Source organism: Corvus brachyrhynchos, unplaced genomic scaffold (assembly GCF_000691975.1).
Source record: "Corvus brachyrhynchos isolate BGI_N302 unplaced genomic scaffold, ASM69197v1 scaffold101, whole genome shotgun sequence".
In the NCBI taxonomy this organism is placed as follows: domain Eukaryota; kingdom Metazoa; phylum Chordata; class Aves; order Passeriformes; family Corvidae; genus Corvus; species Corvus brachyrhynchos.
This window is the reverse complement of record NW_008237239.1, coordinates 1,982,735-2,003,142: the sequence shown is the minus strand read 5'-3', so window position 1 is coordinate 2,003,142 and position 20,408 is coordinate 1,982,735. Positions and strand designations below refer to the sequence as shown.

Below are 20,408 nucleotides of genomic sequence, written 5' to 3'. Positions count from 1 at the left end.
CCTGCAAATAAACCTCTTGATTATTTTCTGCTTTACAGCCTGGCTTTGAGGAAAGCCTTACAAACCCATCACATGTCACCAGCTCAGCCATAATTTCCAGTGTTCAGACTTCTCCCCTGTGTTTGGAAGTAATGGCCCAGCACCACAAGGCTTTTATCACCAGCAAAGAGACTTCATCTAAAGCCCCCCATAACAGTGTCCACTGTCTCCTGACAGACTTTGACATGGTGACCTGTCTAAACCCTAAGACATCTTCCAGGTGCCACCAAGGCAGCACATCTGCAGGAAGCAGAAAAACCCCTAGATAATAGATACAATTTTGCAGTAAGTTAACATCTCTTTGGAAACTATTTAAACATACGTGGACAAAGCATCTTCCTGCACCTAGATTTGTGCAGAAAGAATATTTTCAGCCTCTCTGAGCAGACATCTTAACACCATCTTTTTTTTGCAGTACACTCCCCTGCAGTGACCTAAACCAGTCAGTATGTAAAGAGGAGATGAGAAACATGAAAATAATGAATAAACACCCACAATTTCCCATAGTATCTATGTAAATGCAGAATCTGACCAATTGCAACAATTCAGGCTTACTCTCATTAATCTTTTTCTACTATTTTAGGTCAGCAATAATCCAAAAATCAGTTATTCTGGATAGATGGGCTTATTTCAGTCCTTTCATACTCACTCACTGGCTCCTGAATTCTGGCCACAAGGCTTCTCACTGCCATTCACCTCTTCTTCACAGCAGTGTCAACTTGTGCCCTTCCTGCCAGCAGCCCCCCCCAGACTACTAAGCCTGTAGGACTCCATCCACAACCAAGGAGAAGCCTCAGTACCACAATCACAGTCCTTTCACGGCACAGGAAATCAGTTGCATCCATGCCCACAGCTAGCAAGGTTAACCAGTTCACATGCAAGGCAACTGAGAACCTGTGCTAAGAAGCACTAACACACAAACTGGCACCAGGACAGAAAGAGATCCACCAAACTTCCACCATCTGCTTCCCTGTGCCCAGCAGATCTTGATCCAAGTTCTTTAAATGTTGTTTCCTTGCAGGTGGTTCCATTCCCTTCAGGTCCTGGCAAAACCTCCAGCAACCCAGGGTCAGGAAATATTACAGATGCAAAATTACAGTGTGGCAAACATTTTCCATTCACAAATAAATCTCAACCAACAGGTTTAAGCTGAACTGCTCACAAGAATATGCAGTTAACACTCACTACCCCAGCAGGTAAAAAGATTCTGGGACTGAAATGGACTCTGCTACCTAGCAATTACAGGAACAAGTACTACTGCAGGTATTTCAGTGGCTGGCTGAGAACAGACCGAGCAGGTAAAGCAGCAGGTGCTCTGGAATATCTGGACCCTGCACAGCTACATACACCTGCTTCAGAGAAACACATACTCTGAGGAGCCTGAACAGGTACTTTTCCAAAATCATCTTCTTGCAAACAGATCCAGCAACAGTTATAACTGAATGGAACAGGAATCCTCCATTTCCAGAAAATCGTGTTGGGTTATCAAGTCCAGTGCTCTACACAGAGAGAGCCTTCTGGAGGGAAGGATCTGTTCTTTTACTTCCCTCCTTTGGGCCACAACATCTCTCAGCTTCCCAAGTGTGTTATCTGCTGAGAAGGACATTTAGCAGGGAGCAGCAGGTGTGCCCATAAGCAGGTAGTCACTAGGAGCTGTGGAAATTCAGTGAGCTACTCTGCATCTACATCCCTCATCACTGGACGAAGCTTCTGAGGAAGCCAAACTGACCAATGCAGTGGGGTTTTGGTATTCTTCCCAAAAGACAAGTTACAAAGAACATGAAAACTCAGCAACAGAGTATCAAGGAATAAATTCCCAAAGAGAGCAAGACAGTAGAACAACCACTGTGCTCACTGCTGTATTCTCCACATGCACTCATATTTGCATGCATGTAAATACGGGTAACAGCCATCCACTGCCTCAGCCATGAAACACAAAGATTATCATCAGGGCATGCAGTGCTGGCCAGTTCACGGGAACATGTAAGCTTAAGTTTTTGTGTTTGCCTGTTCACAATGACATTTTGTGGTTGTCCGTCTCCTAACTATTCAAAATTGGTCTGTTCTATTGAATTTGGTGAAGTGACATCATATATATGTTTCCTGCATTATCACAAATGAAACAGTCTGACATCTACTCAGTACTCAGAACAGATTAATTTATAACCAGTGGAAATTTTGAAAATCATTTCCTACTGCAAGCAGAGAATGTGCAGTCTCTCGCCACTGCGACTGTCCACTCTCACTGGAAAATACAGAGGGTTAAACTTGAGACTTGATGTAAATACTGTCTTCTATTCCTTTTGGTCCAAGTGAATTCAAAGCAGTTCAAGACACATGAAACTTTGGTTTCTTAAAAGTCAAACATTGAAACAACACCTATTTTCAAACTAACCACCACAGCTTCGTGCAGTTTCACAGAACTGCTAGAAGACTGTTCTGTCAACTTGAGGAATTAGGAATCAATTCTGACCACAGGACTTCATGTCTTCAGTACGGTTGTACAACTCGTTGCCTGCACGTGAAAAGCCTGAAAGGTGAGCAGCAAAACCATGGGTGGAAGTGGTTACCCAAGGAACACTTAGACATCAACACAGAAGGTGCACACAGACTCATTAGCCACAAAGCACAGACAAGCCAGCAGATGAAACTAAAAATCACTCTCCTAGCATAAGCTGAGCGCAGCTTCAAGGTCTTACCCCTGCTAGGCATCAACAGGCGCTTCTTCATGTTGCCTGATAGAGCACAAGTGAACAGAAAAGAGAAAAACATCACATCAGCAACCTGAACAGCAGCAGTTTTAAAAGTTCTTAATGTTAAAACACAATCAGATATCAAATGTTTGCAATTATATTTCAGATAAGCTACATATAAAGTTAAAATTAAAGGTAAAAATGAGAAAGACTCTGGATCTCCCTCCCTGCTGAGTCACCATTACACCAACTGTTGTTTTCCCCAGTTAAGGAGAGCTACCCTCTGTGTTCTCACTCCCACTAAGACCATTTCAACAGACACTTTTCTCCTCATCTGAGATAGAGACTGCCCTTTCTCTTCCCTGACACTCTCAGGCAAGAGTTATTCTTCGGAACAGAGACCTGGAGTCCATGCCAGGAACATCCTGCTTTTATCTCCCACTTCAAACACCTTTCCCTTGCCTTCTGTTCCTGAGGAGGTGAAGCCCAAGCACAGAGGTGGTCAGTAACAAGGCCAACAAGGGAAACACCACTCCAAAAGTCTATTAAGGTAGTCTTCACACTACTAATTGAAAAACTGAAGGAAACTTTCTCCTTCGCTATCCCGTTTGCGAGGTTGGCCAAGCCAGGCAGAGTTTCACTAGCACAGTGACTTTATGTGCATGCACCTCCCAGGCAGTACACATCATGTGCCTCACCCAAAAGGAGAAATGGGACAGGTGACTTTAACAAAAGTTAAAAATAACCTCCCTCAAGAATAAGGAACTCAGAATTTATATAAAGGACTATGAGTTTACATAATCTCCTTGTATACAATAAAGACAGAAGAAAAAGCCTATAGACAAAACATAAATTTTGTGGAGAAATATTTACCATCCATTCCATTGTGTTGTTCATAACTTCTTTTTCCCAGGATAGTTGGGGACCCATTATTAATGACAGGTGTAAACTTAGCAGGAGTCAGATTGTTGAGAGAACTGGACAAGCTCTTTGCAGGATCTGGTTTTGGAGGACATGGATGAGACTCTGGTGGAAAACAGCAAAGTAATATTTTTTCATTAGCAAAGATACTGGAATTATAAACCTGAAAACAACCTGCAAAATTCCAAGGTGACCAAGTACACCTCCTCTTATATACAATCTATCTCAAGTCAATAGTTTTGACTGGAGATTGCTATAAAGCATTTCCATATATTTAGGAACTCACCACTACTAAAGATGTTAAAATCATTATCATAGTATTATCCTAAAATAGGATTTGATAGTAAAAGCACTTTGTATCTATTTCTGTAATACTGTTCTCCAATAATTTGGGGTGATTTTTGGGGTGCTGTATACTAAAACCTAACTTTGGACGTTCATGCAACATCCCTAAAAACTCTGGGGAAATTACAACTTTGCCAGTTTGCCAGAAATGTTTATAAAAAATACAATTTCTCAAATGGCAAAAAACCCTGAAGATTCAAAAACCCACTATAAAGAACAGAACATCTGAATGCAAGCTTTGGGCCAAGGCAGAGTTCAAGCCCACCATCTTCAAATGAAAAGACTTTGAGAAAGTTACAAGCAACAGCAAATGGGAGCTTCAACAGAGTCTCTCTCTCGCAGACCCAACAGCAGAGTAACATATAAATTCAATCCTACTAACACCACCAAAAAATCCTTCTTGCCAGTCCATCAGCCTCCCTCCATTTCCATCACTCTTTTCTCCCAGCTCAGTAATCCAATGACACAGTGCAAGGAAAACTCAAAATCTACTGCTACGTTCTGTACAATTATTAAAATAAAGATTTTATCCAACAGCAAACTTCTCCCTTTATTTGCTCTCTTTTGTTGCACTCTATGTGAATAAAGGTTTCTCAATCCACGTATCCCATTAGTACACAGCAGAAGTACAATGCTCAACAGAGAAGCAGTAAATATTTAATACACCCTCAGCCTTACAATATTTCATCAACAAAAACATTCCAAGAAACCTAAAATCAACTCCAGTGTTGCTTATCTAAATAAAAAAGCAATCAACCTCCCCGCTAAGCTGGAAGCCCTCAAAGTGCCTCTGTCCAAGACTTTTCTGAGGCGAGACTGGCTGCCAGAACAACCTGAGGGATGTCTGCAGGGCAGCGGGGAATGCTGGGGAAAAGGATTTGGCATTTGTCTGGAGCCAGCATTGGCATGTCACATAGCATCACTCTGGATGCTTCCAGCACCTCAAACTTACACCGAAGTCCTGGATGGAACTACTCAGTACTGCCCCACAGATCAGCTGATGAGGCACAAGTCCTCAAGAAAAATTGTAGTTAAAAAGATAATAAAAAACCCACCAAAACCCACTAGGAAAGTAAAAAAATAGAAGTATGATCCCCTTGTCTAGGTTCAGCACAGAACAGCCAGTAACTGATTCACAAGGTCTGGGACACAGTGCTGTCCTAAACTCAACTGTACAAACTGCCTCCAGACAGCCCAAAAACAGAAAAAGTGAACAATCAAATGTTCCTGAAACATGATGTCAGTGCCCCCATTAGCAGATGGTAACTTGTCCACATATACATCAGAAGCCACAGCAAACACATCCCTCCCTTCACTTGAAAAAGTTTCTGATACAGCTTTATGACCCTGCAGTGGACTGCAGAGACACTGGGTCTGTCAGATTAAGTAGGAAAAGTAAAAAGGAGACGTTACTGGGATGGGTTTTGCGTTTTGTTTTGTTTGTGGGGTGGGAGTTCTTTGTGGTTTGTTTTTTGTTTGTTTTTAATCCAGAATGAGCATCTACACCTAGACTCAAATGGAAAACCCAAATGGTCAGCAGCGTAGGTAGGAGGGTGTTTCCTATATTTGGGGGGTTTTGCATGTGGTGGTTTGGTTTGTTTAATACCTAAATACCGGAGTACTGCTTCTAAAGGCTTTCGAACCACTTGCTTTAATAGCAATGGGTTTTCTGATGCCTCAGGTAAACGTGCTGTGCCTGCAAAACACAGAAAAATAATTAGAGGGTGAAGACATTTAGCTATTATAGCAAAACTAAGTGAATAACTCCAGTGTCCTGAAAGAGCCTTCCCGTTCACAAACACAGGAGAATGCTCCATGTAATATCAAACGTCAATGTTTTAAAACAAACAGCTCATGAACTTTCAAAGGTATTTGCCCAGCCTACCATCAGTTAGAAGGCTCTGCAAGTACAGCTAGATTTTGTGACAGCACTAGCTACGTGCAAGAGAATATCTCAGCAAGATGAAACTCAAAACTTTATATGACAGGAGTCTCAAAGGGCTCCTTGGCCAAGAGGTCTCAGCTGCAGCACACTCACATTCTGCTTTGATTGCTGCACTGTTAATGGGCAGATAGGGGTGTCTTGCAGCGTGCCAAGGGCGCAAGATATCTCGACATAAACGTCTGGCAATTCTGGTCAGTTTTGTTGTATGGAGATAGAAAGCTTGTCGTGTCTTCATAGCAAACTTGGGACTCCCACTATTTCGTACTGGCACACCATGAGGACTCTAAAGGGAAAGAAAAATAAAAATGGTTTCTGAAAAAGTAATTAAAAAGTATGGTTCTAAAGAAATGAAAGTATTATGTAAAAACATTTGCAACTACTGATTCTCAGGCATAAGAACAGAAGTGGTATTACAGATGAAAAAATTTTCAGCCCAGCTATTCCCCATTTCCTAAATCTTACTCAAAATATCTCAAAGGATAAAATGAAGGTAAACCTTTTCACTTCACAGAGAAGTATTCATTTCTGTGCCATCCCAAGTTTTAAGTCAGGGATCCAAAAGCCAGCCATGAAGAAGTTACCTGGTGCTATCACATAATTTAGAGCTTATACACTCAAGAGAAAAACTCTCCAGTTTTGGGTGCTTAGGGCTGCTCTGGATGTACAATGCAAACTCCTTATAACAAAGCATTTGCCAGAAGGAGAGAAAATCAGAAGAGCTGCATGATAAAAATACGCACCACAAACTCACTTTCCAAAGAAAACGTATGGCATGCAGGAATGGTCTTGGCTCAAAGCCACAAGAATTTGTTTTAATTCTTACTCTTAACTCAGAAATGTACTCATAGATGTCAAATATTCATTGCATATAGTAAAGACTACTACTGGAAGACATTTATCAGCTACTGAGAACCAACACGGTTATCTTCTTTACGAAAAGCAACTAAGTCAACCAGTGAAATAATGCAAGTAGTATCTTGTTATCTCAAGCCAACCCACAGCTGGAAAACAGGAAGAAATTTCAATTTGGGGAGAACAAGGCTTTCCCTTCTCTGACTATTTACATACTTTTAATTAACAAACAAGAGGGATAAGGTTGATAAAACCTGGAAGTTATCTCAGCAATTAGGAGGCTTCAGAGGGCAAAGAGAAGCCTGGAAAGGATAAAGGTTAAACAAAAGAAATGGAAAGGGAACGACAGCAAAGAATAGGAGAGGAAAGAAATTAACCAGAGATAGAAGTTCTGTGTGTGCTACCCTTCTATCCATGACAATGATAGTTATTTTTTCCAATCAGCTTAATGTCTAATGCTTCCAGATCAAACTTTCACCAAATTCAGAAAAAAATCTGAGAACTTTGGTTTTCAAATAACAGAGGAAAAATGAAACAGAAACAGTTCATACAATGCTTACTCAAATCTACCCAAAAAAAGGATGATTATTAAAAAAAAAACAGAATTAGGTAGAAAAACAAGATAAAAGATCTCTAAAAAGCCACTAGCTATTTGGGGTATATCTAATTTTGAATATGCCTTGGGAAAGTAAATTGGTTTCAGGAAATAATTAATTCATTTGGAGAGAAAAAACCAGTGCTGTTCCCCCTACAGCAAAAATCATGGAAACCAAATACCAGAAACACTGGGTGGCATTTCAGTTTCTCCCATCTCCACTAAGTCATTTCATGCATTTGAAGGCTAGTTTGCTAAACAAATGATGTTGGTTTTTTTTCTCAGGGCAGTACTTCGCAACAGATTACTTCTAGCCGAGGCGAACGCGCCAACTTCTGCTTGACATGAAATATCAAACCCAAGGACAACGATGAAGGCTGAAGGCATTCTTTTGGTGGTTAAATATTTAAGAACAGTGAACAGGCAGTTAGGTATCATGACACTCAGTTTGCCAGGCAGAGGCACCAGTCTGCCTTGTGGATACCCACCAAATTATTGCGGTTTGGTCCAGGCCTCTCCCCATCTAACCGTGTTGGCATTTTCAAGCCACCGTATTTCTTCCAGTAGGTCCAACAGGATGCACAGAGGCGACACTGCATGTTAGGGGGACCCCAAGAATACCACTGGTAAGACTGGGTGGCTAGAGATAACAAAGGTGGAAATTATATATATCCTTACACAGGATCACTTTTCAGATCTTATTCTCTTTAGAAGCAGCAGAAGCACAAAAGAAAACATCCCCCCCACCCCCCACAGAGCAAAGCTCACACAGACCTTAGAAAACTAATGATGGCTTCACTGTCATCAGCACTGCTACACATACTTTTGATTTCAGCAGAATTGATTACATTAATTAATCTAAATCCCTTTTAAAATGCAAACAGAAAAAAACAATTATCAGGATGAGAAAATTTCCTGCCAATGGAACTGAACTCTTTTTGCTAGAGAATTTCTGCAGAACATGGGAAACAGCAAAGATTGTCTTCAGGAACTTCCCATACATCAGTTTTACAACTGAAGAATGTACAGTCTGTGACTGGACATCTCATACAGTCCTACATTCCAGCATCTCTAAAGGCTCCCCATAAAGGAGCACACTCATTAGAACTCAGTATTATTAGTATCAGCAGCAGATCAAATACAGTGGTGTCACATATTTTCAAATCTACTAAAGAATGATGAAAAGAATTGTCAAATTCACACACCTTGATTTAAATATTCACTCAATAGTAACCTGCAATTATGTAGAACATTTACTAACTCCCCCTTTAGTACTTCATAATTCTATTTACAAATGTAACACCAGTAGTTAAAAAACAAAACAACCTGAAACAAACAAACAAAAAAAGAAACAAAAACAAACTCAAAAAAACCCTGCTTAAACGCTGCTATATCCAATTCTTCCCCACACCCCCAGCACGAGACAGCTTTTACTTTAACGTTTACATCTCAGCACTCACTCTGCACACACAGCTGCTGTTCTGGCACTTACTGTAACAGCTCTCACAGGCCCGTCCTGCTCCCGCGTTCTGTGCCTGGACTCCAGTACCATTTACCACTCCTGGTTTGACATTATTTACATTGATCTGGTTGGGGTTTGGCTTGTTACTTAAGACACAAAGCAAAAAGAATGACAAGTGTTAACTGAGGCATGCAATTCTTTATTTGACTTTTGAAAGTATGGCCCAAAACATTTGAAGACTCAAATTTCATTCAGCACGTGGCTTCCAGAACCAGCTGTAATTACCAGCAATCTGACTTTTATGAACACACTGTCTCCAGTAATATTTTAAAAATACCGATAATGAAAATAACTGATAGTTGGATGCCATTTACAAGACTTTAAAACCTTTTAAAAAACAATAAACCAGGCCACATAGGTATCCCTATTGACTATCCCAGACATTTGAATCTAGGTAAAACCAGATCTCACTTACAGGTCCTCAACATGAGAGGTATTTTACTTAAATCTCCAAAAAGAAGGCTGGGGGCTGGAGCAGGAGCAGTAGGCAGAGAGAGGGCAATGTCTGCTTTATTTAGGGAAATATAACCCTAGACTGCAGTCACAAATATTTCCATGTTGTCTCACTGGCCATTATTCACACAAGTACACCCAACAAGTAACAACATCTGGGTCACCTCAGCTCATCCCTATACCCTCTTTAAAATGATGATTCAGGAAAAACTAGGAGCTAAGAGCTAAAAAATAGCTACTGGCAGGAGCTGAGAATGGAAGGCCAACAAAACCTTGGCATGGAGAGCAGGATGAAATAGCACATCTCTGCAGAGGAAGAAGTGTCTGAGGGGGAAAATGAGGCCTTCAAAAAATCCTTGGCATGGGAGGGAAGAAGGAGGACAGAGTACTGCTATTGCAAGGACAGGACTTCTGGGGAATGGAGAAAGGTGGAAGAAGTCATACATGAAGTTTCAAACAACAGTACATGAGGAGTTTACCAAACATGCAAGGACTCTAGGGTGCTGTTAGGAGTTCACACTATAGAAGCAACAAAGAGCAGGCAGGCTTTGGAGCCAACTGCTGAACATAAGCCTGAATTGCAACGCTGATTTACATTCCTATCATACTCTCTTACCTGAAGATTGAAGGGAGTGGGCATATTCCTTTTATTTCCAACTAACGAACCCATTATTTAAAAGCAGAAATATCTTAAAATGGCTTTCTGCAATCCCCTTTTCTTAGACATCAGTTGCACACTGACACAGGAGTCACGGTGACTTCAGTAGGCCAGAGTATTTGCTATGTTTCACCCTGGCTAGTGCTACAAAACCAGCATTGTGGGAATAGAGCCAAATTAAGTTCTTTCTAATGGGGCACCAGCATCAGGTTTCATGTTCTCAGCAATGATCCCTGGAAGCAAAGGAGTTCCAAGTGACAGAGTTCTGCAGGCAACTGAAAAGCTGATGCTGCCCTGGAAGCCAGAAAACATCCTTCTTATCTGAAAATGTCCAATCATGTCCTGAGATACACAGCTCAGTTAAGCTCCATTTTGACAGAGACAAAATAGGTTCTGCTGTGAATGAACTACAGGAACCACACACAGGTTGCATAAAGAGGCAAGAGTGTGTTTCTCTAGACCAGGAAAAACTTCCAATAGTGTTCTCACTGTAAAATTCAGAGCCTTTCTGCAACAGAGAAAGCTCAGGAGGCCAAGTGGCACAGGAACAGTGTAAGGAGTTTGTTCCTACAGTGCACTGAGCAGCATACACACAGCTCAAAAGCAGCAGAGGAGATTAAAAAAAAAAAAAAAAAAAAAGACATTTAGATTAATTCACAAGCCTGAATATGTTTTCGTCTCCTTCTGCTTATTAATTTGCCCACCTCCTACGAAGACTAAAGTGTTTCAGGGTGCTTATCAGAAAGGCACCAAGTTCTGACCCCACAGATGGCAGGAGATCCACAGGCAAGTTTAACAAAGGGGCAGTTGAAAGAGGGAACATTCACGCTCCCCTGCTCTGGGACATCACTATAGTAACCTGCTGCAAAAGAACTTTTGCCAATGATTCACGAGCAAACTCCATGTGCAAACATGACCAAGACGCCGCAAAACAAACAGCCCTCACAGATGCACACTGCTACAAGGGGCGTTGCTCCACTGAGAAAAAGACTGAAGTAAAGAAAACTAAGGCCTTACAGTTCAACATCAGGCCTGTTGCTTCCTTTCTCTACCTTGGATTTATCCTCCAAAAAGGCAGCGACGTAGTCTGAAATCCATCAGTAAAGCCCGATAAAGCACTGGGACCAGAAAGGAGGATGATGGCCTGACTCCTTTATCCTCTCAAAAACCATTATCAAGCTTGTATTTAAACACAAGTGGAAAAGATGCACTGGTGAAAGCCGATCACCAAACCACACTTATCAGCAGGACTAACATGCTGTAGTTGTGGCAAACTTCAGGATTCTGCAGCACTACAATTAAAGAAGCTGCAGCAAGCATCGGAGAGTGTCCTGCTCCAAAGCTAAGGTCAAGTTTCACAGTGGCAGTAACAATAAAATTCAGGCAGATAATGTTTTCATCATATGAGAAGCAAAAACCTCTTAATTGTTGATGATATGTTAATTAAACTTGCTTGATATGACCAAAGCCTGCTACAGCTATTAACAAGAGAATCAGATGAGTAACTGGATGGATCATTAAGCAATTAATGAAGCTGAAGCTAAAGATGCAAATAAGGTAGTGAGAATACTGATGGTGTGGCAAACTGTCATTTCCAGTTCTTGTATCAGGAATGGAAGTCTCTTAAAGGGGTTTCAGTTGTGAAGGAGCAGTCAGTCATGCTAGAAAAGGGATCATGAAGTGCAGATTTCTGGGCTGTACTCTTCAGATCAATCACAATGGAAGAGGTGGAGGCAATAAAGCAGGTGCAGAGAGAAGGTGCTGGAAGCCTGTCAACATGGACTGAAGCCCCTGTACAAAAAAATCCAACCTGGAGATAATCTTGATCCCCACAAAGGACTGATATGCCCTCAGTAAACAAGTAGACAGCATTTGACCCACAGCACGGTGATAAAATTTTTGTTGTTAGAAATAATTATAAACTTAATACCACCCAGTGAATGTTTCCTGTTATTGAAGAACCCATGTGTGCTGGATGCAACTGAACAATTAAGAAATAAAGCCTCAGAAATAAAAACAATTTAAAATCCTTTGTAAGGCACATTTGTGCCATTTACATCTAGACATCTAATAGAAGTGTCTGGATCCAGGCAATGGAGGTGAGCTTTCCTCACAGCTCTCCAGCCTCCTGTAAATACCCACTTCTAACAACAGGTCTAATGACCATTAAACAATGCTTTTTGAAAAGGAGCAGATTTCTCCAACAAAATGTTGGAGATTGCCATTTTAACTACCACAGCTCCAGAAGGAAGAGCAGCGTTACACCTTTAAGTTTTCCATGTTGCCATGAACCTCTGTACAATGAAACAGGGAAGAAAAATAGTCTTGCTCTTCAAGCAGAGGACAACCAAGCAACAGACAAAGGAATTATCTTCAGCTTGTTAAGCAGCTGCCCCTTGTAGTGATCCAAAGCTTTGACCTATTCCTGAAGTTTCCCTACTGGATTCACAAAAGGGGCACAGTAGGGAGAACAATATTTCCCTGCTTCACAGCCTTTGAGAGGCAGCTTGACAAAGTGCTTTGATATTCTCAGATAAAATACTGTAAATAGAATGTATTCATTAACACATACAGATGTAGAGTTAAAAGTTACATTTTTCACCAGTACATTTTGGACTGGAAATTGTGTGGAGCAGTTCATTCTTCCCTTTCTGTTCTTACCCCTCCTGGTATCACTTAGATCAAAGCAAATGAGAGAAAAGCCACACAAAACTGGATGTCTCAGCCTTCATGATTGCAGATGCCCTAATCCCAAAAAGCACAAGCTACACAACCAGATCTTTACCAAAAAGAAGCAAGTAATTGGTACATATGATGCCTGCAAGATTAGTAAAACTAGAGCATGACTTCCACAGCAACCTGAAGAGTATGTTTGGGTACATACTAGAACACGAAAGAGTCTGAGACTACACCTGCATGAAGAAGGCCTCCAAACACTGCAATCACTTCAGAGGATGGCAGGATGAGGCATGTGAGAATGTGGAATCTCTTTGTGCATTCAGATATCTATTGCTGCTTCAACACCACTCCCACTGACAGAGACAGTGCTACAGAAGACAACTAAAACATTTGTTTTTCAGTATTTCCTGAGTTTAACTGATTTTACACTTTTTCCTTTCACCAGAAAAACACATTAGTGCTTTTCAGCCAAAGGGCTGCATTGCAAAGCCATATTTATAGACATTAGGTTCTGTCAAGTCAACTACAAATGTCTGTCCCGAAACCAGGGTTATTCTTTGAAGAGGTACAGAAATGTTTGTTCAATCTAGGTCAGAAGTGTTTTTCTAAGACGTTGGTTTAGGACTTGATAACCTCACATCAATTACCTCTATGACCCTCCATGCTTCAGTTACCCATGTTAATAAATTTGGGGCACAGTCTCAAGTTAAAAAATATCAACTCTAAAGCTTTACATTGAGCTGTTATTTTTCATTGTGTTACATGTATGTGACCTTTGAAGACAGCTCCTATTCTTTTTCTTATTATTTTCCTCCTCTCTGCTAGATTTTCCTATTAACATCGGAGAAACAAACAAGAGACCTATCAACGGAAGACAGCCAGAGACAAAAAAAAAGATAAAATTGTTTGAGCCTGGTATCCTCCAGGGTCTCTCACTGCCAACAATTTTACACCAGTTACTGTTAAAATGTGTTTCAGTCAATCGGCAGATACGCTTCTGCATAGGTCTTGTGACAGCCTACACCAAGTAATTTATTTTTGAGGTGACAAGTGGATCATTATGGCTCAAGCCTAGGAACAGGAATGGGCTCAGTAACATGATAAGGACAAATCAATAACATTGATATTTAGATCCCTACACCGTGCATTGCTATTGCAAACCAAGAATATAATCTTCTTCTAGGTCACAAGATAATGTAGATACCATACAGTCCCTATATGCCAGACCTTGTACTCAAGCTTGTGTAGAAGTAATACAAAAAGCTTAGAAATATTTAATTGCTGCCACATTTGGAGGTATTAATAGCAAGAAAACAGCAGAAGCATTCATATGGGATTAAGTAAGTCAAGTAATTGCTACTTTTCCTGATACAAATGAAAGGATATTGAAAGAGAAGGAAAACATTTTATCAAATAATATGTAAGTTAAGGTATAACACTCATAAAATGAACCGTGACTGGAAATCAAAGCCAGAGACAAGAAGAGCAGGCACGTGGGCAGAGACAGGTCTGTTCCTGAAGCAGGGAGGTAAGCTGCTGATTTGATTATGTGTTCTTTAGATAGGAACAAGAATTACCTTGCTGAGGGGTAAGATGCCACTCCAGGCAGCCATTATCAAATGAGCACCACAACCTTCCAAACACAAAGCCCTCCCTCCACACATTATAATCCAAGAGCAACAGCAGGACTGTCAGGCTCTCTCGTCTGCAATATCCTTTTGCATCTGCAGTCTAAATTACACTGCCTTTTGCTTTACAAGCTTATTACATTGTGAATTCATGTTTAATTTGATGTCCAGTGTCCCCCTGCAGAGTAACACTGTCCACAAAAAGCAATATTGTTGAAAGACTGCGTGACAAGAAATCTGTTTGGCTTCACTCTAAATATTACACCTCACTTTTAGTAAATTCACCTGAGACGTATTGAGGTATTTCAAACCAAAAAAGAAATCATGGATCCTCTATTTTCAGCAGAAATAAGGGGCTGCCTTGCAAGCTAAATATATAAAAATTAGTTTTATCAAAAGTAACAGAACAGATGGTAGAAGTTCATAAATATTTAAAAGGAGACAGCATAAAAGAGTGAAGGAGTTATTGGGGATAATACACAGGGGAACATATCAGAGTGAAAGTTGAAAAGTGAAAGGAAAGGGTAGACTAGAAATTCTGCATTATAACAACTATTGACTAGGCTATGCAGAGAAAATGAAATAGAAGACATTTTAGTAAGAATTTTGTTTTAAAATACATGTACACATATCAATAATTATACATTATTTTTAATATATAATGATATATACATTTGTTAGGAAACAAACATGCATTGGTGATCCACTGCTGAGAAAAACTAATAGAAAAACAGATAGATTATTGAACAGTTAATTAGCTACCCTTTTGTTCACAACCATGCTGACCTGCCAGCAAGTCCCCAACTCCCCAACTCCCAAGTCCATATAAAAATAAAAATTAGAAGATAAGTAACAGTTGCTTCAGGATGGGAACATTATACAGGATGAAGGAAATGAGCAACATGAGACCACAACATCCTAACCAGGAAATAGTAATATTGGTAGGCCATGGAAACTGCTACACCAGTCCTCCTGTAATGAGATAGAAAACAAAACAAGAGATACTTACTAGTTGGGTATATACACTTGTTTTAGCTTGCTTTCTGCTTCTGCTGCTTTCAATCGTTTCTTTGAATAGAAAAAAGAAAACAATTAAAATAAAAATAAGAGCCACCTTACCTGAGTCAAGTAGCAAACCTATAAGGACTTCAGCAATTATTTACTGAGCAGCTACCACTAAATCTTCCAACAAGAAAATATTCACTGAAGACAATTGTGGGCATCAATTGACTATGCAGCTTTGCAAAAAAGTCGAAGAGATGCCAAGCTACTAATAATGAGGACAAACTTTTCATTCCCATCTACTTCAATTCAAATTCCTTTTTTTAAAAGGCTTTTATTTGTCCTGCAGAGAAAGATCTGACATGTCAGTGTTGATTCTCTATTAAAACATTCACCAACTGGACAGTAACAGGTACAACAATGCAACCTCTCCATCACAGCTCCTCAACAGCTGAGCCAATTCATTCAAAGTTTCAAGTAAGACTTTTGTGTCGATACCCCTAAACTTCTGAAGGCTCAGTGACACTGAAGATTTTTCTTGAGACATTAAAAAGGTCAAGAACACCTTTTCTAACTCAAACCTTCACCCCTTAAACAGTAGAAGAGGCACACTGAGATTCAAGTTTTCTCTTTATTACATTTGCAAAATAAATTTTGGGTGAGCCTCTGGCATCTCTAGTTCAACCCCCTGCTCAAAGCTGGTACCAGCTGTCTGCATAAAGCTGTGACAATGTTTTCCAGACAAACCAGCAGCATGGGGATATTCCAGATAAACAGCTTAGCCAAACATTTTCTATGCAGCAGCCTCAAGGCATGGTCTAGGAAAATGTAAAGCTGAAGTCAGTATCTTCATAGAAGCAGGAAGCACCAGAAAACATAATAAAATTGAAGAGTGTGTCACTGAAGAGCTGGACAAACATAAAAATTGTTTTTACAGACACACACAGAAACAACAAAGTAAATGTTTCCTGTAAGCATAAAGCTTTTATCAGGACAGTTTTAAACAACAATTTTCTATATGACAATCTGCCAGTTCCTCACCAAAGCTCTCTAGACTCCTAAAGAATTCCCCTCTTCCCTTTTCCTGCAAATAACAGTCAACCTATTTTAGAAATCAAAGAATGAAGTTGTCAGACAAGAGAGCAAGGAAAGAGAAAACAGAACCTCTGAAAGTTATCCTGAGACTATGGCTACACCTTCAGAGCTGTACTCCTGGCTGACTCCGTTCTGCTGGAGCGGGCCAGCTTCCCAGACTGCTTCTGTTAAACCTCACCTAGGACAAGAACTGCTGCCTGAAAACTGGCCTCAAGAAAACCCAGATGAAGAAGACCTTGTGGAGACAATCCTTATCAATCCTACAGACGTGCAGGAATCAATCACACATTTTGCTGCCAATCAGTGATGGAACTGAAGAGGTTCTCCTGAATACAAACGGCATGTCCAAACTGAACGTTTTCAAGCCACCCTAACTGAGCATCTTTATGTAAGAAACAAAACCACCCAAAGAGGGGCCCCAAGAAGTGTTGTCACAATGGTTCTCCAAACATCATCAGAAATCCTCCTTCACCTTCCAGAGAGACACTACACAAAAAAATCATCCTTTAACAAAATGCATGCTCAGGTGCCTTCCTGCTCAGGAACTGGAGCCTGTTCCACACACAGCCTCAGGCTGAAAAAGAGGACTTCATCCTCGAGGCACAGATTGCCACGGGCACTTACACTGGCAGATGAACAGCTACAGAGCTCAGTCTCCCCAGGAAATACATGGAAATCCAACACCAGATACTGACAAACAGCTTAAAACACTGTTTGATGACCAGTACCAGAATCCAATTTCCTTGAGAAAGGAAATTCAGGAAACTTACACTGGTAGAGAACTGTTGTGTTTTTTAAATTTCTACATTGTGAGAGGAAAAAGCTGCGTTTTCTTGACAAAATCTCCCATGGGGACTATCTGGCATCATTATGTTATGACAGTTTTGGAAATCTATGAATGCAAGAGCTTCATCCAAGCACAAAGCATTATCAGCAACTGAAATATTCTCCTGTGCACAACATAAAGTCATCTGCCTTGGGGACATGGCTAATTTAGGGTATTAAGCAGTATTTTAGTAAACAGGTGATGAATGTCAACCTCACCCCACAGATTTCCTTTGTGACTGATGACCATGGAGCAAGCCCTGAGCTAACAACTGCCATAAGTCACCTGGACTCCACCACAACCCCCTCTCCTACAGCTGCCTGGGAACCAGCACAGCACACGACAAATAGTACACACCCCTATTACAAACAGCAGACCAGGAAAATTGAGGGTTTCCAGAAGGTACCACAATATCCTGGGTAAGAAAAGGCTTTGCACTAAGTACCTGTGGCTGTGGGCAATCAATAGACCAGATATGATGAGTTTCCTCTTTCCTTACAGTGACTGATCCCAGAAGGTACAAAAGAAAGATGCTTGAAATGTAGTCATGCACAGTTTCAAAATAATCCCTTCCCTGAGAGAGTGCTTTGCTAGGTCCTTTGCCAGTTATTAATTGATATGTGCCTAAAGCATATTTATGCTATAAATTCTTAATGCTATCTGATGTAGTTAATAATGTCCTCACTCCCAAGAAAAATCCAGAACATTTGTAAGTTTTTCTAGCAGTTTGGCCTAAAAAAAATCTTTTCTCTGAGTTATTTATATACACAGATCTTAAGTATATCCTCTTATTTACCTCATCATATTTCCCCCATCTATAAAAGGAAGATATTTCCAACTTGTCTATCCCACAGGGACCAAGGGATTAAAGTACTAAGCACTGTACATCCAAGTTGGTGCAAACATCTGTCCTTTATATATCCTCTCCCAGATTTGACATCCTATCCACTGAGCTTGAAAGAGTTTTATAATAGGTGACGTATCAGAGCAAATGATTGTGGTCATTTTCTAAAGAGCAAACATTTATAAAGAGGAAATAACAGAAGAAATCCAGGAACACTGTGGATATTTCAACATCCACAACACAAGAGTTGGGTTGATGGACAGCATGAGGATGCCTCAAAACATCCTCAAATATCGAGCCTTTATTAGTTCATGATAAGGAAGACAAATTACACCTTCTGGATTCAAAGGAGAACTTTCACAATGTTTATTCTTTTTCAAACCTCTGAACATACAACAGAGGTCAGAGAGGTGGGACAGAAGAGAGAATTAGTCTATGATGCATTTGGGAGAAATGCTCCCAGCTGCCTGTGCTCCAGCAACACACCTCAGAATTGACGGCTTGTACCTATGGTTCTAGCAATTTTGGCAAGAAAGTGACCGAGTTCCATATTACCATAGATTCAACAGGAGGTGTTTGGGGATAAAACATCCCACAAATGTGGAAAAACCTTTCATTGATGTTATTTCTACACTTCAGCACACAGGACTTTATGAAGGCTGGTACATTAAGACATCATTCATAGCTCTGGGCTAGGTACAAAGCAAGCTTGCTTCTCTTAAAAAAGATGTTTTCTATCCGCATCAAGACTGACCCAGAGATCCCTACCTCATGGAGTCAAATCTAAGGGCACTTCCACTTTCCCCAGTGTGTTCTCACCATGCAGACCTTAAAACCAACTTTCTCTGTCTATTCCTCCTACACTTTTCTAATGGCACTTCCACGTAAGAAATAGAACAGTAGAAATTGATAGTATTTGATCTTCCCCTTGAAGTTACCTGCTCCTCAGACACAAATAAAAATGGAAAAAGTAAATTAAAGCCATTAACTCTCAGAAAGAAAGTGACTAATTCAAACAGTCATCTGCCACTGCCATGCCTCAAGCTTGTCTCAACCTTTGGAAAGTTTTAATGTTTTAAAGTTTTTAGGACTTCCCCTAATGATAAGCACAACAGTAGAAGCATTTAGTCTTTAAAAAAAAGTCACCCTGGAATTCACAACTATGTAAGAACTCAACCTCTACACTGAATGAAAATGTAGGCATAGCCACACACCACATCAACCCTCAGAGCTCTCAAATCACTGGAAGAAGCCAAAAAACAGCAGTTAATCAGTCAAAGCCACTTCAAACCTTCCTTAATCAGAAATATACACTCTTGTGTACTGACACAGAAAAACTGTCCCAGGAAAAGAATGTGTTTGAAGGAGACCCAGGATACTGAATTTGGAATGTATCACCTTAATTTTCTTCAAGACAAGTCTGAAGGGGTGTTACTGACAGGACAGCTCTTGGGATCACTGTGGACATTCAGGAGCCTGCACTAAACCACCAATTCTGTGTTGACACTGTAGTAGAATTAGTCCTTCTAGCAGCTCTGTTCTTGGAGGGTCATTCCTTCTCAAGATGACTGAACTCCTACTTATGCTGGTAATATTCAAAAGCACGGTATAGCTAAAGCCAAATAAAAATTACTGGATACGAGATCCAAGTGCATGCTCCAAAAGAAGTCAATTTGCACACATCTCCATCTTGGTGTCCTACTCACATGACAATGCAGCAGGAAGTGCTGCACTGAGCCTTTTAATCTTAGGTACACCAAGCATGAGTACAAATTACTGTTCAGTTCTCAGAACAGGCTTTCTGTTGAAGGCAACTCAAAATGTCCCTTCCTCAATGGCAAGAAACAGGGAGATTCTAATTCAGGATTATGGCAGTGTTTTCTTATGCCAAGAAAACGTCAAGGGAAATATAGGAGGATGTAAACAGCTCCCAACTAACTGCTGCTTCTTCATCCAATTAGTTGGTGGCAAAAATCTTCATTCCTGTGTTTTGTAACTCACAGAAATATAGACAATTTAAATGCACTTTTAATGTTCATTCAGACAAAGATTTTACAAGAATAAGTAAGTTATTAATACTTCTATTAAACCCTCTAACATACAGACTTGGAATACAATTTAATCATCTTCTTGGAAAGAGGGAAGTGTGTTGCAGTGGGGATACTGCAACATACATATATCAAACCAGGAGTCCCATGGAAAGGATATATATAGGACAGACAGATTCTTGCTAGATGTTTCAGAGATGTTTATTTCTCCAGCCGCATGGCCGGGGCTCTGCCGAGGAACTGTTTCAGTCACGCGTACAAGG

General features: G+C 40.4%; 1 protein-coding gene across 1 annotated transcript in view; it reads right to left on the bottom strand.

Annotated features, from left to right (window-relative positions):
* The window catches only part of MTA1 (metastasis associated 1), a 66,720-nt gene that overhangs the window by 17,029 nt on the left and 29,283 nt on the right, over nt 1-20,408 (bottom strand). The window contains exons 11-17 of the mRNA XM_017729682.1: nt 15,340-15,398; nt 8,883-8,998; nt 7,879-8,030; nt 6,037-6,226; nt 5,605-5,694; nt 3,606-3,758; nt 2,739-2,774 (exon numbers count right to left, since the gene is read on the bottom strand). Of these exons, the coding sequence (XP_017585171.1) occupies nt 2,739-2,774; nt 3,606-3,758; nt 5,605-5,694; nt 6,037-6,226; nt 7,879-8,030; nt 8,883-8,998; nt 15,340-15,398 (796 nt within the window). The remainder of the gene's footprint in view (nt 1-2,738; nt 2,775-3,605; nt 3,759-5,604; nt 5,695-6,036; nt 6,227-7,878; nt 8,031-8,882; nt 8,999-15,339; nt 15,399-20,408) is intronic.